Source organism: Poecilia formosa, unplaced genomic scaffold (assembly GCF_000485575.1).
Source record: "Poecilia formosa unplaced genomic scaffold, Poecilia_formosa-5.1.2 Scaffold13, whole genome shotgun sequence".
Lineage (NCBI taxonomy): Eukaryota > Metazoa > Chordata > Actinopteri > Cyprinodontiformes > Poeciliidae > Poecilia > Poecilia formosa.
The window spans coordinates 185163-198712 of record NW_006799952.1 but is presented as its reverse complement, the minus strand read 5'-3'; the positions used below and the strand labels follow the sequence as shown (position 1 = coordinate 198712).

General features: G+C 35.4%; 2 protein-coding genes across 4 annotated transcripts in view; one reads left to right on the top strand and one right to left on the bottom strand.

Moving 5' to 3' along the window:
- cd44b (CD44 molecule (IN blood group) b) overlaps window positions 1–7466 on the top strand; it is an 18053-nt gene extending 10587 nt beyond the window's left edge. Inside the window, exons 6-8 of the mRNA XM_007545480.2 lie at window positions 329–409; window positions 568–646; window positions 1886–7466. Coding sequence (XP_007545542.1) covers window positions 329–409; window positions 568–646; window positions 1886–2099 — 374 coding nt within the window. The 3' untranslated portion in view covers window positions 2100–7466. The remainder of the gene's footprint in view (window positions 1–328; window positions 410–567; window positions 647–1885) is intronic.
- The window catches only part of slc1a2b (solute carrier family 1 member 2b), a 33851-nt gene continuing 26773 nt past the window's right edge, over window positions 6473–13550 (bottom strand). For 2 of the 3 annotated variants that reach the window (XM_007545478.2, XM_007545477.2), the window contains exons 9-11: window positions 13267–13401; window positions 12864–13128; window positions 6473–10125 (exon numbers count right to left, since the gene is read on the bottom strand). In XM_007545478.2, the coding sequence (XP_007545540.1) occupies window positions 10054–10125; window positions 12864–13128; window positions 13267–13401 (472 nt within the window). In that variant the 3' untranslated portion in view covers window positions 6473–10053. The remainder of the gene's footprint in view (window positions 10126–12863; window positions 13129–13266; window positions 13402–13550) is intronic. The other variant, XM_007545479.2, reaches the window with a different exon arrangement.

The window sequence follows — 13550 nt, the reverse complement described above, 5'->3', positions numbered from 1 at the left end:
GTGTGTGTGTGTGTGTGTGTGTGTGTGTGTGTATCTATATATGCCGTGAGGTCTGATGCAACAGGTTTTGGGAGGACAAGAGTAACTAAAGTAACTTTTCAAACAAATGACGCCCCCTTGTGTTAGCTGAAATATATTTGGAGATGAAGTAGAGCCAAATCGGATCAGTCCTACAAGTGAAAAGGCCAAACCATCTTTTTTTTTCTAATGAAGCTCTAAAAAACTGCTTTGTTGGTTGGCAGTTTAACAGGCATGTTTTTTTTTTGTTTTGTTTGTTTGTTTGTTTTTCTGTTTTAACATTTTTTATTATTATTTTATTGATGTGCAGATGCCACACCGAATAGTAGAGGAGGAAGATCGTCTAATTTGGGAAATGATAGTGAGAATAAAAAAGACAGCAGCTCATCAGGTGAGTAACTATACATGTATCTCAAAACCCAGAGATACTATTCATGACGGCAGCCAACAGCAAAATTATCGCAGTGCTCTGTTTTTTTTTTTTTTTTCTGGAATCATTTTAACACTGTCACGATATTCATATTTTATTCTATTCTTTCTCCTTTCTAGATTGGCTGGTTGTTCTCGGTGTTATTGTAGCAGTCGGTGCAATTCTCCTTGTGTGTGCAGCTGCTGCCAGGAAAAAAGGGTAATGGCTTGATTGATATGACACTTCTGGTGCTGTCTTTCACAGTTTCAGAGAAAAGTATTTGTAACCAGGAGTGAATTGCATAGTAATTTGGTGCTTTTGTTGAACTGAAAATACAACATACACCTAGAAATTTCTATAGGGAAAACCAGGATGTGTATGTTTAAAGTCGTTAAAAATAGCACATAATGGCTCAAATATAAACATACAGCCTCAGTAGTATTAAGTGAAAAGTCTCTTTGCAGGTTGTACCTTGCTTGCACACACTTCTTGTAGCCATCTGTGAGCCTCTGGTATAAATCTGTCTGGATATTTCACCACTTATCTCATCACAAGTAGTGCATAGTTCATTATCTGTTGGTCTTCTGATCAAAACCTGGCTTTTCAACACAGCCGACAAATTTTCGCATTGAGTGCAGGGCTAGTCCACAAGCTTAATGCTAATCTGTATCACCTGTTCCAAAACCATTTCATTTTTGACCAGAAACAATGCCAAAATGTGCTCAGTTTTCAACCATCTAACTACTGATTTGAGGTGAAGTTGAAGATTTTGGATATAAGACCTAGTCAGATGTTAAAGCTTGTTGAATGTACTAACACCACTGGCAACAAAACAAATCCTCATCATGATGCTTCCGCCACTGTGCTTCACACTTGCTGTTAAAAGATTCAAAAGACTCACCTTGATTTTTAACCCGGTTCTCGCTATTGTGACCAAATACATCAAACTTTGTCTGGTCTGATTACAACTTTTCTCCAGCAGAAAGTTTGCTCGTCAAAACGATAATTTCCAATCAGCTGATTGAAGTAAGCGATCATTTCTGATTGGAAGAGTATTCAGACATGCATCCAGATTTATCCCAGAAACTAAAAGGCTACAGTTTCTCTGCAAGCTGCTAGTAGACATGCATTCAAAAAGTGGCAGTGAATGGATATATTTGAGCCTTTATATACAATTCTGATCAGGTGTGCATTAGAGAAAATTCTTAATGGTTTCTTTAATATTTTAAAGGAACCATCTCAAATGAGATTTTGTTTAATCATCACAGAAAAGAAAAAGAATTGTCCAAACTATTCTTCCCAGTCTGGTCTGTTATATGCGCTTCTGATTGCAACAGTGACATGTTTTTTGACATCCACACCATCAATCCAGAGTTACACTTTTAGCTTTTAGCATTTGCAGCTGTTGACTGAACCACTGCAAAAACCCAACATTCGCCCTCAATGTGTTTTTTGCAGGTGGTGTGGCAGAAAGCAAACGCTGAATATCACAACCAAAGACAGCAGCGACGGCAACGGGGTCGCAGCTGCAGCATGCAGCTCCCGCAACCCGGAGAGAGAGCAGGAGATGGTGACCCTCATGAACAAGGAGACCATCCAGGAGAACGGCAACACGGAGGAGTTCACTGTCATCACGTTAGAGGAGTCTCCAGATAAAGACCAGCAGGCCTGAGAGTTGGGCAGGAAAGAGCCGGGAAGGTTGGGGGAAGACTTTTGAGAGGATAAAAGAGTTGGAGGCTATTGGATGGGCTTGTAGTGGACGGGCACTGAGTAAGAGCATTTGAATGTGTCATTTCGTGTTCAACTAAAGTACAAAGTATTGCACAGAAAGCTTTTTAAAGAGGCTAAGCATTTCAGATCAGTGCGCAAGAATGAGAGATTTAGAACAAAATATCAGAATATGTTTATTTTCCGTTCACATTAATTACTGTGTGTGCTATTTTTAATTATTGATTATGGGGAGTTCTAAGAGTGGGTGAAAAGCTTTTTGTTAAATTTGATGACTGTAAAATTCTAGCTAGTAATCTCAACCGGAAAAAGAAATAAATGGTAATTTTCTTTTTGTGATCTTTTATTTAAGAGACAGAGAGAGAGAGAGAGAGAGAAAAAAAACTTCCCTTACTTCTTTATTTTCATGTTTTTCCTTTCTGCACATATTTCAGACATGTCCTGTTGTCTGTAATTGTTGCTTTAAGAAAACTGGGGATGGATCAGTCGCAACTATCTTCCTTTTGATTCTGTTTTCCCTGACTGTGTACATAATATGAAACTTTACAAATGTTGCAATAGCTGCCATTGCTTTTTGTTTTTTTCATAGGAAAATGCTTTGTCGATTTAGTGTGAAGGACTGCTGCTGTTTCTAGTAGTATTTAATCAGAAACTGTACCTTAGAGGTAAATGTTTTGGTTTGTGAAGGTCAGAATAGATAGCATCCTGAATCAGCATGACTTATAGCTTTCCAAAGTGAGTGCTTAGTGCACAACCGACGATGATGAATACAGAAATAAGATTATGTTTTGATCATACCATGTGGATGAAAAGTTTATTATTGGGAATCTGCTTGGCAGATACTGATTTTGAGACAAAACAAAGAACTGGGTGGTATTTCAAGTACGTTTATCAATTTTGAGATAAACTCAAGCTCAATTTTTATGAGACGAGGTGTAAATACTGGACATCCAAAAAGAGAAGTTAATCCACTGCAGACGTAGAGCAATCCAAAAGGCTTATTCAAGAGAAACACCTGTTTGCTCTGAACCAGATGTGATAAAAGAAGCTGATGTTTATATTCTATGTTTCTTTATAAAGCTTTCAATCTTGTAATCATCTTTTTTCTATTGAACTCGCTGTAGCTTGAATATATCGCACACATTATGTATTAATCGACTTTATTCTCTGTGTGGCCAATGTAGCTTTTAGAATGAGACTAAATTATATGCAGTCATTGTGAATGACATTCTTTTGACTTGTTACTTAAGGTTTTTTTTTTACATGTTCCTATGATTTGAAGAGGAAAAAGTGTTGCACTAGAGTAGGCAGGTTTGACAAAACGGTTTTGCTGAAAAGATCTGTAAAGTGACCACAAAATAAATAAAATGTGTACAGATGCGCTGGAACATGGTGTTCACCGACTGATCACTCTGTGAGCACGGGACAAAAGGGAAATAAATGAACAGCATGGCAGGAAACGCATGCTGCATTTCTCCCACGTAACAGGAAGTAAGGTTTCCATGGCACCAGAGTCGGGATGCGGGAAAACGTTAGCACAGGATAAAAGGAGTGAGACAAAGAGAGACACTTTGAAAGATACCCATGGCATCCTTCCAAAAGCAACCCGCAAGATTGTCAGTAGTGTATAATAGCCGACTTTGCATGCACTAATTATAGAGTAATAAAAGTAATTTAACACTTGCATTGTCATAAAAAAACATGTTTTAAATCATGTGGGATCTTGAAAAACATTTTTCTTAGTTTTCACTCAATTTAAAAGAGTACTATTATGTAGTTTACGACTCCGTTTTCCTTGGCTTTCTAGGTTGAGGTTTCTCCATGTGGATCAAATGTATGCATAAAGAGTTCAGCGGTATTACATGGTTGTTACTGTTTTCTCTATATTGGTGCTTTGATGGACACACAATCTGTCCAGGAAGCTCTCTACTGCAAAACTAAATATACAGTATATGCAGAGCACTGTGTCTTCATCTAAAGCATGACTGAAAAACTAGTTGTTGTTTTCAAAGTTGTTTTCAGTGATGTTCAATTAAAAGAACTGAAACTATGCAACTTATTTATTTCATTTAACCTTTATTTAACCAGGTAAGATAGTTAAAGAACTAATTCTCATTAACTGTGTCAGAGACTACAGGTGGAAACTAGCACTTAGAGCTACACAGAGCATTTCTCCTCTTGTGGTCAATGTATACATTTTTCAATCAATCAATATTTTTTTAAAAAAAATACTTTTCTACCTTCAAAATCATACATTAAATGGTTTGTTTTTACTCCTACGTCTTTGACAAGGTGGATTCAGGCAACATATTATAAGTGATACGATACTCATTCCAATTAGTTTGTTTTTAAAACACGTTTAATTGTTGCTAATATAAGTTTAATGTTATTTACATTTTTGCATAGGTGCTGTATTTGTTAATGTTACACATTAAAACTGGTGAGGAGAAGCATTCCTGCTGTTACACCAGGTTTCTAAAATCTCTCTCCAGTTTTTTGCTCTTGCACAGACAAGGCAAGTTCATGGAAAAAAGCAAATACAGGAACAAATTATGACAGCTGAAAGTTACAAATCAGTACTTATTCATAAGCATATTGCCACCAGTAGTTTTGTAATCAAATATTTCTTAATAGATAGAGGAGGATAGATATATAGAACAGTTCTGGGGTGCCGCTAGCTCTCATCATCTGTTCCCTCAGTAAAGAGGAAATTATTTTTTTAATCATTTCCTTTTTTCAAATTTCTACTTTAAATAGCTCTTTTCCACATGCAGTTTAACTTCTCCTATCATCTTTTTAATGTATTTCTTGTTTTCAAAATACAATTATTTTTCATGTTTTACTTTAGTTTCCTGAAAAGCACTTTAAGTTGTCCTGTGTTTAAATTGTCCTGTACAAAACAACTTGAATCTAAAGTGAATGAGAACACACGTGAAATTTAAAAATAGTATATAACTGCAGGAGCATGTGGAGATTTTAAAGATTAGTTTTAGCTCTTCAGTAAAGTAAATACCTAAATGATGTGTATTCACACACTGAGATCCCTTTTTGGCTGAAATCTATATTATTTTCGACTCCTAATTTGAAGAAGTCTCATCAAATTAGGCAGAAAAATGGCGAGAAAATAAATGCAATGAAGTGTAAGCTAGGTCATTTATCTTTAAAATCTAATAAGCAGTAAGTCAACATGAAGTATTAACAACAGCTAACTGAACACCATTCAGATAGATTAAATTAGTGTTCATGTACCATCAGAACTGTAAAAGTCACCACAATTCAAAAATCTCAAAACAGCACTTAGTTATGAACATTTATTAGTTATATTTGTATATGTACACCAAAGGTACAACATTTGTTGATATGTAGAAACAGATTTTCTTTTTTTGTTTTCATGTCAACCAAAATCTGAGGAAAGAATGCTTCATTCAGTTTTTTTAACCCAATTGTATATTTCTCACACACATACTCTCTTGCCATTACATTGATATTACAACATCATTACAATAAGGGCAGACCCCAACTCATTTAAGGCAGCGATGAAACAGACCATCATGTCTACTTATGGAGTTCATCAAAAAGACACACTTTACAGTGTTTAAAAGCATTCCAGCTTTTCACTGTTACTTTGCATCTAATTAGTAAAATTTATCTGAGCAGGCGTCAAATCTCTCAGCATACCTGTTTAGTGTAAAATTCAAAAAAGCTATTGAGACTGAAGGCAATAAAAAAAAAAAATTAAAAAATAATAAAAAAAAAAAAACGTGGGATTCCTACGAACTTCACTGGCATTGGTTGTGCAACAAACGTGGAATGTGTGAAGAAGTAGTGAACTGAAGGCAGGCATAGACTCTAATGGGTCTAGATATTCATGACTTGTAGGTTTAAATGAATCAGTTGAACAAATATGCCTGAGACTAAGAAGCCAGCATGTTTCCTTTAAAAATGTTTCAGATAATTCACCTGAGGATTGTTGCTCTGTACTGTGGTAGGCATAGAAGTAGCACAGGTATTTATTCTTTCTGATTAACTTCTTGGCTATGATTTATCTCTCTCTGTGTGTCCTACACCAAGGGCAAACCCGACCCCTTTTTTTGTCTTTAAACACCTTCACATCAGTTTTACCCTAAATAAGTGAGATTGGCCTCCTTATAGAACAAGAAACCTTCTTTTACTCTTGTCTTTCTTTATTTCTCTTCTTAACCGCCTCTCTTTTCACACAGACTGCGTTTGATTCAGGATCACTGCAATTTTAATTAACCTCTGCATCGCCACTGAACAGAACAATTATATCCATATATGTACAATGAAAACAAATTCACACTGCTTATATCTTTATGGAGCAAACATTCAAAACGCTTACATTAGATACAAAAGAAAAGATATTTATATATCATATGTGTGACGGAAATGTTAAAAAGCTAGTTAACAGCAATTAGAAAATGAAATCATACAGGCAATTTATTACATGTTGTCCTCTATACATTTCGTCTAATCTATTAAAACAAATGTTTTTTTTTTTGTTTTGTTTTGTTTTTTTCCCCTTCCTCTAGCTGATTACATTTCAACGAGTCACAGGAATGAAACCTTATTTCTACATGGCATTTCAAAAGAAACAAAACAAATCAATAAAAGGAAATCTGTTAACTACAATATATACACAAAGTGCATGGAGGCACTTCAAAATATCATGCTTTTAAGATAGTGGTGCAAAAAAACCAAATAATTAGAATTTTTTTTAATTCATGCGTCTACAACCATAATATTGAGCATAGTAGTCATAGTAGTCCCCTTATGTGACACTATGGTTTACATTGTCACTTCACTGGAGAAGTTTTCTTTTTATATATATATATATTTTTTTTTTCCTGAATATCACAAGATCTAAAGGTAAGAGCCTGTAAAGGTGTCAATTCTGTGCTCTGTAGCTCAGGAAATATGGATCAAACTTGACTGACCTTTAGGATTTAAGTGTTTTTAATGTGTGATTCAGGGATAAAAGCCCAGGTGATTTAATGAGTGTCTATGTGTGTGTTTTATTTTATTATTTTTTTTAGTCTAAGCATGCGTCAGTCCTTTAAAATGTTAAGTAGAACACCAGTGTTGTTCAAAACATGCCTCGCTTATGTTAAATTAACTTAAAAAGGTGTATGCTGAGAATGTGCTTTGAGAACTAAAGGACAAAGTGCTAAGTTAGGTTTTCTATTGTTACAGTAAATGACATTTGATTTGAACACCTTCAAGGCATGGTTGTCATTTCAGCACAATTAAAAAGAAACCAAAGAGGAGAGAAGGATCCACCTGAAAAAAAAAAGCTACTGAATCAACTCCCACATAACCGAGTTCTCACTGCTCTCTCACACTGGATGAGGGGAAAGTTCAGGATTCAGGTCCAAGGAGGCTGAAACAAAACGGCTAGCTCGAGAGGGGTCAAGACTAACACTTTTAACAACTCCAATTTTAGCATCTCCCTAGCAATTCATTAGTTCGCTAATGCCATTTTATTCCTTTTAAAACAACTGCCATGTTTGCTATGAAAAAAAAAAAAAAGACAAATCTTCTTATTGGTTATCGCCTCATTAGCTTCATTTTTTAAGTCTGAAGGAAACAAAATCATAACAAAGGAAGGCAGGGATATTAAACAGCTCCAATACTGTCATGGTTTCTAGAAAGCAGATGTGTACATGCACAGAGTGTGCCTTTACGTCATTGCTTTTAGTTTTCTCAGGATACTCAGTTCAGTTAAAACATGGAGCTTTTAAAATTTTGCACTTTTGAAACCATTTTTAGAAAAAAAAAAATTCTCATCAAAAACTCAGTTTACATGTAGAGAGCAGGTGAAAACACAGCAGAAAATATAAATTTTGCCCTAAGGGTTTCCACTGGTGATGCACCACCTCCAACCTCCATTTCCTCTGTAAATAATCATTAATAAAAGTGGGTTTGATAAACTGCTTCGACATTTCTGAGAACAGAGGTTGTTTTAGAAGGTTCGCTTTGGTCTTGGGACCTTCCTAGCTACTCGTTAGCTTCAGCCTTTGGGACCACCCAGTTCAGATTTCTACTAAATGAAGGCGTCAGAAGAGTTAAGATATCAACCACTTAAAACAATTTAGAAGAAGACCACTTAAAAAAAAAAATCCTGAACTATCCCTTCAACAAAGGTTGATATCCAGTTTTCCCTGCTTTGTTTAAACCTTTGCCACCTTTATAAGTTGATCAGAGGCAGATTTTCCTAATATGACCTGATGGTTTGAATAATCTTAGCTTAACCCGTTTCTTCTCTGAGTCCCCTAAAATGTCCTCTGATTGGCACAAAAATACAGCTGCAGCATATAGGGTTGGTAGAAACAGTCTTGAGCTCTGATGGCATGAACACTGATTGCAGTACAGGAAGCCTCTTGGAAATATGATGTAATTGTGAATCGTTGCTGTTGATTCGCCTACTGTGCTCCATAAGTGGTCAGGGATGATTGTGCTTACAGGTACTAAACAGGTTCCACCAGTGGAATGTAGCTTAAACACCATGTGAATGTGTGTGCTTGAAATCCTCATTTTCCACAATATATTCACATTTCTTTCAGTATAAATGTGGAAGGTAAACACTTTTTTTTCTTGTTTTATTTTACAGACAAAGCATTGGAAAATGGTGCTAACAAGAAGCCATTTCCTTTAGCTGATAGAGTAAACAGTTCGACATTACAAGAATTCCTGTTAAGGGGAACATAAAAAGCCTGAGTGTCTGCTGTTTGCTGTAAATCAATTTTCGTATGCAGCAAAGTTGTAATGGCCAAAAATAACACTAACTACAAATTAAACTTGGCATTTTGACAATAATTGTGCTCCATATAATCCCTACATTTCCTTCAGGGTGCTATATTTTTTATATATATTGTATTCCTTTTTTCGAGAAATAAAAATAGATTTTAATTTCATTGGCATCATAAAGTTACTTTGCGGAAAAAAAGGGAAAAGTGCTTTATCATTTTTTTTTTAGGGATTTTGCTTGCATCATATTGTAGACAAATGTGACAATGTGTTGCAAGTACGTAAGGAGGCAGAGGAAAGGCTCCTGTTAGCCGGTTGACGTTATGCCTGTTTGGTCCCTATTCTTGAATTGGTCATGCTTTCTTGACACAAATAAATTAGTTTTAAAATCTCTCTCAACACGTGAAAGAAGAATGTCAATTTTCTTCACAGAAGACAAAAAAAAAGAGGAGGGGAAACAAATCCTGGTTTGTGGAAACCAGGATTTGTTTCCACAAACAAATACTTGTATGTGAAGAGGCTCAGAGGGATTTTCCTTTGATCAGAGTACATGATTACTGTAAATTGATGTACCATGGAGATTTTTGTGAAGGTGTGAATACAGCATGTTCAGCACAGATAAAATCAGTTGTATCAGTTATTGGTGTGATTCCCACTCATCCTCCCACTCAGAAAAAGGAGCCATCTTTATAAAATGTAGAAGATACCCTCAGTGCATGTGTGTTGCACCACTACTGTGTTGCTTTTCTTATAAACATAAACTGAACTGTACTCCTGAGGAAAAAAAAAAAAAAAAATCTAGTAATAATTCTCTCTTTCTTCCCTCCCCAAGCCTTGAAGTATGTCGTGCAAGTATCTGGTACACAGGATGTGACTGCGCTCTAACAGGTGAGGTATAACTCTGTTGTCAGTTCACGGTTATGTGAATTAGTATAACATAGCAGTCAGATAGACAAAATACAAAAACTTCTTAAAGGGACTAAGGATAAAAAAAAATAAAACTACATAAAAAATACAAACAAAAAAAAAACATTAGTAGTTCTGTTCATGTGACTTTTCATTCACTCTTCTTGTTTTATCACCAGATAGGAAAGCTCGTGGAGCCCAGGAGCAGGGGGATCTCTGCGCTGCCATTATTCATGTTTCCATGGTTCCTCCTCAACAAGCGTGCACTCCGCAGCAGAACCGTTAGCGGCTGAGGTTACCTGCAAGCAGTCAGCAGGGAGATCTAAGCAGCTCATCCATGGCACACGTTAAAAAATACAGGTAACTTCACAGTCAAAGGAGAATTTAGAACATTTGCAGGTGCTTTTAAAGGAAGCGCAGGTAATATGTTATTGCAGCACATAGATCTCTTCGTTTGCATTTAGGATAAATCCACAATCATAAACACTTGAAGTTAACGTTAACCTATGCGAATAACAATGTGGACTTCTACAGGCTTAGAACAACTTCAATCTCAAACATTCAGAGGTGGGTTGTGTGAATGCTGTTTTATAAAATTTAGGCTGCTTTCACATTTGAATAGAGTCATTGTTTACACAATGGTTGATAAATTTTACAGTGAATAAAGGAAAGTGGGCTTAGACCACCATCAGTGAGCTTCAAGTGTGAAACATCTGAAGAAAAAAAACATAAAAATGCTTTTTTGCTAGTGTAAAGTACCAAATAAAAGATTAAACTAGTAAAACATTACTCCTTAAACATGTGATATTATTTGCTGCTTTTATCCTGTTTTACTTTTGTACCAGACACTCTTCTAGAAAAGCTTTACACATTCTATTCTCAGAACATGTTTCATTCAGGAAGATCATTGGTGTAGCACGTCTTCCAACTTCACTTTCTGTGTTAATATATATTTTTTAACTTCTGTGAAAATTTTACCTCCAAAGCAAAAATGAAGATGACTTAAAAGTTCATAAAACAGCATTTCCACAGCACCCTACCCAGGTTTTGTCTTAAGACGGTAGAAATCCCCTCTCAGAGTAGCTGTTAGCTAAGCTAAGCTACTGATCAGGACTTATCTTAAATGGAAGATCAACAAAAGTTAAAGAGTTATTAACTACTCCAACCCTTTACCCAAACTTAACTTCAAACATTAAGAAGCATCCAGAACCTTTTTCCATCTGTCGTAACATTATAGTATAAATCTTTTAAAACTTCTGAACTCAAGGTAGACACAATAATAAAAGAAAATGCAAGAAAAACATAAAATAAAATAAAATAAAATAAAAATACAATTCATTTCATTGTTTACTAACTTGTTTTGCCTCAAAAGTAAATTATCCAAAAAAAATACATTTTTACATGAGATTACAAACCAAACTATACGGAGCCAGATCCAAAATTATATTAGCTTTTAACAATTGGAAAATATTTTATATACATATTTATATGATTTTTTAAAATGTTTAAACTGATTTTTTTACTACTGCAATAAGTATCACTGCATGTTTTCCTCTGAGTTTCCTGACCCTCCCCTGAAGTAGGCATGTCATATTTTAAAACTTGTACTTATAAATTATTTGCTACCCATGTACAAAACAACCATCACTTTCCATGTATCTTGTACTTTGTTAATGTTTTAGCAAATAAAAATGCATTCAGGTCTGTTTTCATTTTCTTTCACAGAAGCAGAAGTGGCAGATTATGTGAACCTCTGGACAACCAACAAGGCTCATGCTTATGGCAATGGAAGCGTTTGATTTGGGAATAAACTACAAAAGTGATTATTTTGTATAAATAGGTTAATAACAACTCCACAAAACGTGCACTGAAAAAAAGTAAATATAAGATGAAACAAAATAAAATCTTAATGCTCCATGCAAAATATACACATCAATTTAAACAATGTACAAAAACATAAATAATAAAAATAAAATAAATAAATAAATAAATAAATAAGTGCATTGTTATTTTTTGTCTTTTTTTGCAAGCCTTCTACAGCAGTGTGGAGCAGGGTTAGCAATGTGAGTCATGGTATGTACAAAAAACAAATAAATGAAAAAAAATAAAATGTAAGCCCTGGAAGTAGCATGCCTTTGTGTCACGTATACATATAAAAAATGTATTTATGAATTGGACATTGAAAACAGGTGGTTGTATTTTTTTTTTACTTGCTTACAGTGTTGCTTGGCCACACCCTTTATCAGAAATACAAATCTTATCATCTGACTTTTTGCACCCAAGTGTGCAAGTAATAGTATGAAAGTTTCAAAAAATAAAAAAAATCTATAGCTGAGATTTAACCTGTGATCTGTTCTACATTGGCGTTACATTAACTTTTGATTTCGCTGCACAGTTCTCAGAGCTGGGACAAAGAGACTGTGTTAGAGCACTTAATCACTCTTTGTGGGATGGAGAGGTGTGCATTAGTTATGCATGAACTGCTAATTATGCAACACTTCCCATCACTGCATTTTAAATTAAAAGGATAAATGAGTAAAAAATGTATGATCAGCCACAAAACAAGATAAAGTGAAGTAAACCCGCTGGATATTACGTTGAATAAACAGAACATAGCAGCTAAAATATTTATAGAAACGTTTTAATTGAAACTACGGCTGTGTTTATTGAGCTACTCTGAACTTATGTTAGATGTGACGCCGCTAAATAATTTCTCAGAGTCATATTGAGGAAGTTCATACTTTGTCCCATAACGTCATCTTAGGGGGATAGCTGATCTGTCTATAATTGTCTATGCAAGCACATCAACTATGTTTTGAACTGTGTTTTAAATGTTGAATGATCATTAAACACAAAAGCGGCTGTTCCAGACGAGTAAATAAACTTGGTGCACATGTGAAATAAAGAGTTTATGCAAGTGCATCTCTGCTTACAAAGAGTCGGCGCAAAGCATGCAGAACGAAGCAAAGCTGCAGGATGAGCATGCAACGGCACAGGGTTATATTGAAGTCTCTATGTCAGAAAGCGTTAATAGTACCTTGCATTCATCTACTAAGACAGAATTGTTAGCATTGGCAGTAGCAGCTGTAGAAGGAGTTGCGGTTAAGACGCACTGGTTGGAATTGTTCTCGTGGTGGTTCTTCATGTCGTCGTAGTAGGACTGGGTCTTTGTCATCATTTCGATGTCGTCTGATTTAGCCGTTTGCGCATCCAGCTCCTCCAGCTCAGCTTTGGACAGATGGTACACAATCCCTGCACCGTAGGAGTCACCCACCACATTCACTGAGGTCCTGAAACGATCCCTGAGGAGAAACAAACCAAGATTTTAAAGACATCGTACATTTATTATTATTATTTTTTTTTGTGGACAATGTAATATAAGAAATCTATTAAATGAACAAAATATAACCAGAATATGTCTGTTAGTCTGTTAGACTCACAATAACCAGTCGACAGCAACCAGCAAACTGATATCCTGAGTTGGTAAGCCAACAGCGGTAAGGATCAACAGCATTGTCACCAGGCCGGCACTGGGAATACTGGCTGCTCCAACACTGGCGAGAGTGGCTGTCAGACTGAAGAAAAAAGAAACAAAGTTATTTAGATCTCTAAAAGGTCTACTTATTTACTCAGGTTATTTTTATGTTAGTATTAAAGGTTCATAATTTGTAATATTTAAATGTGATAAAAAATTGAAAGCAGAGAAAATCTGTAAAGGCAAAAA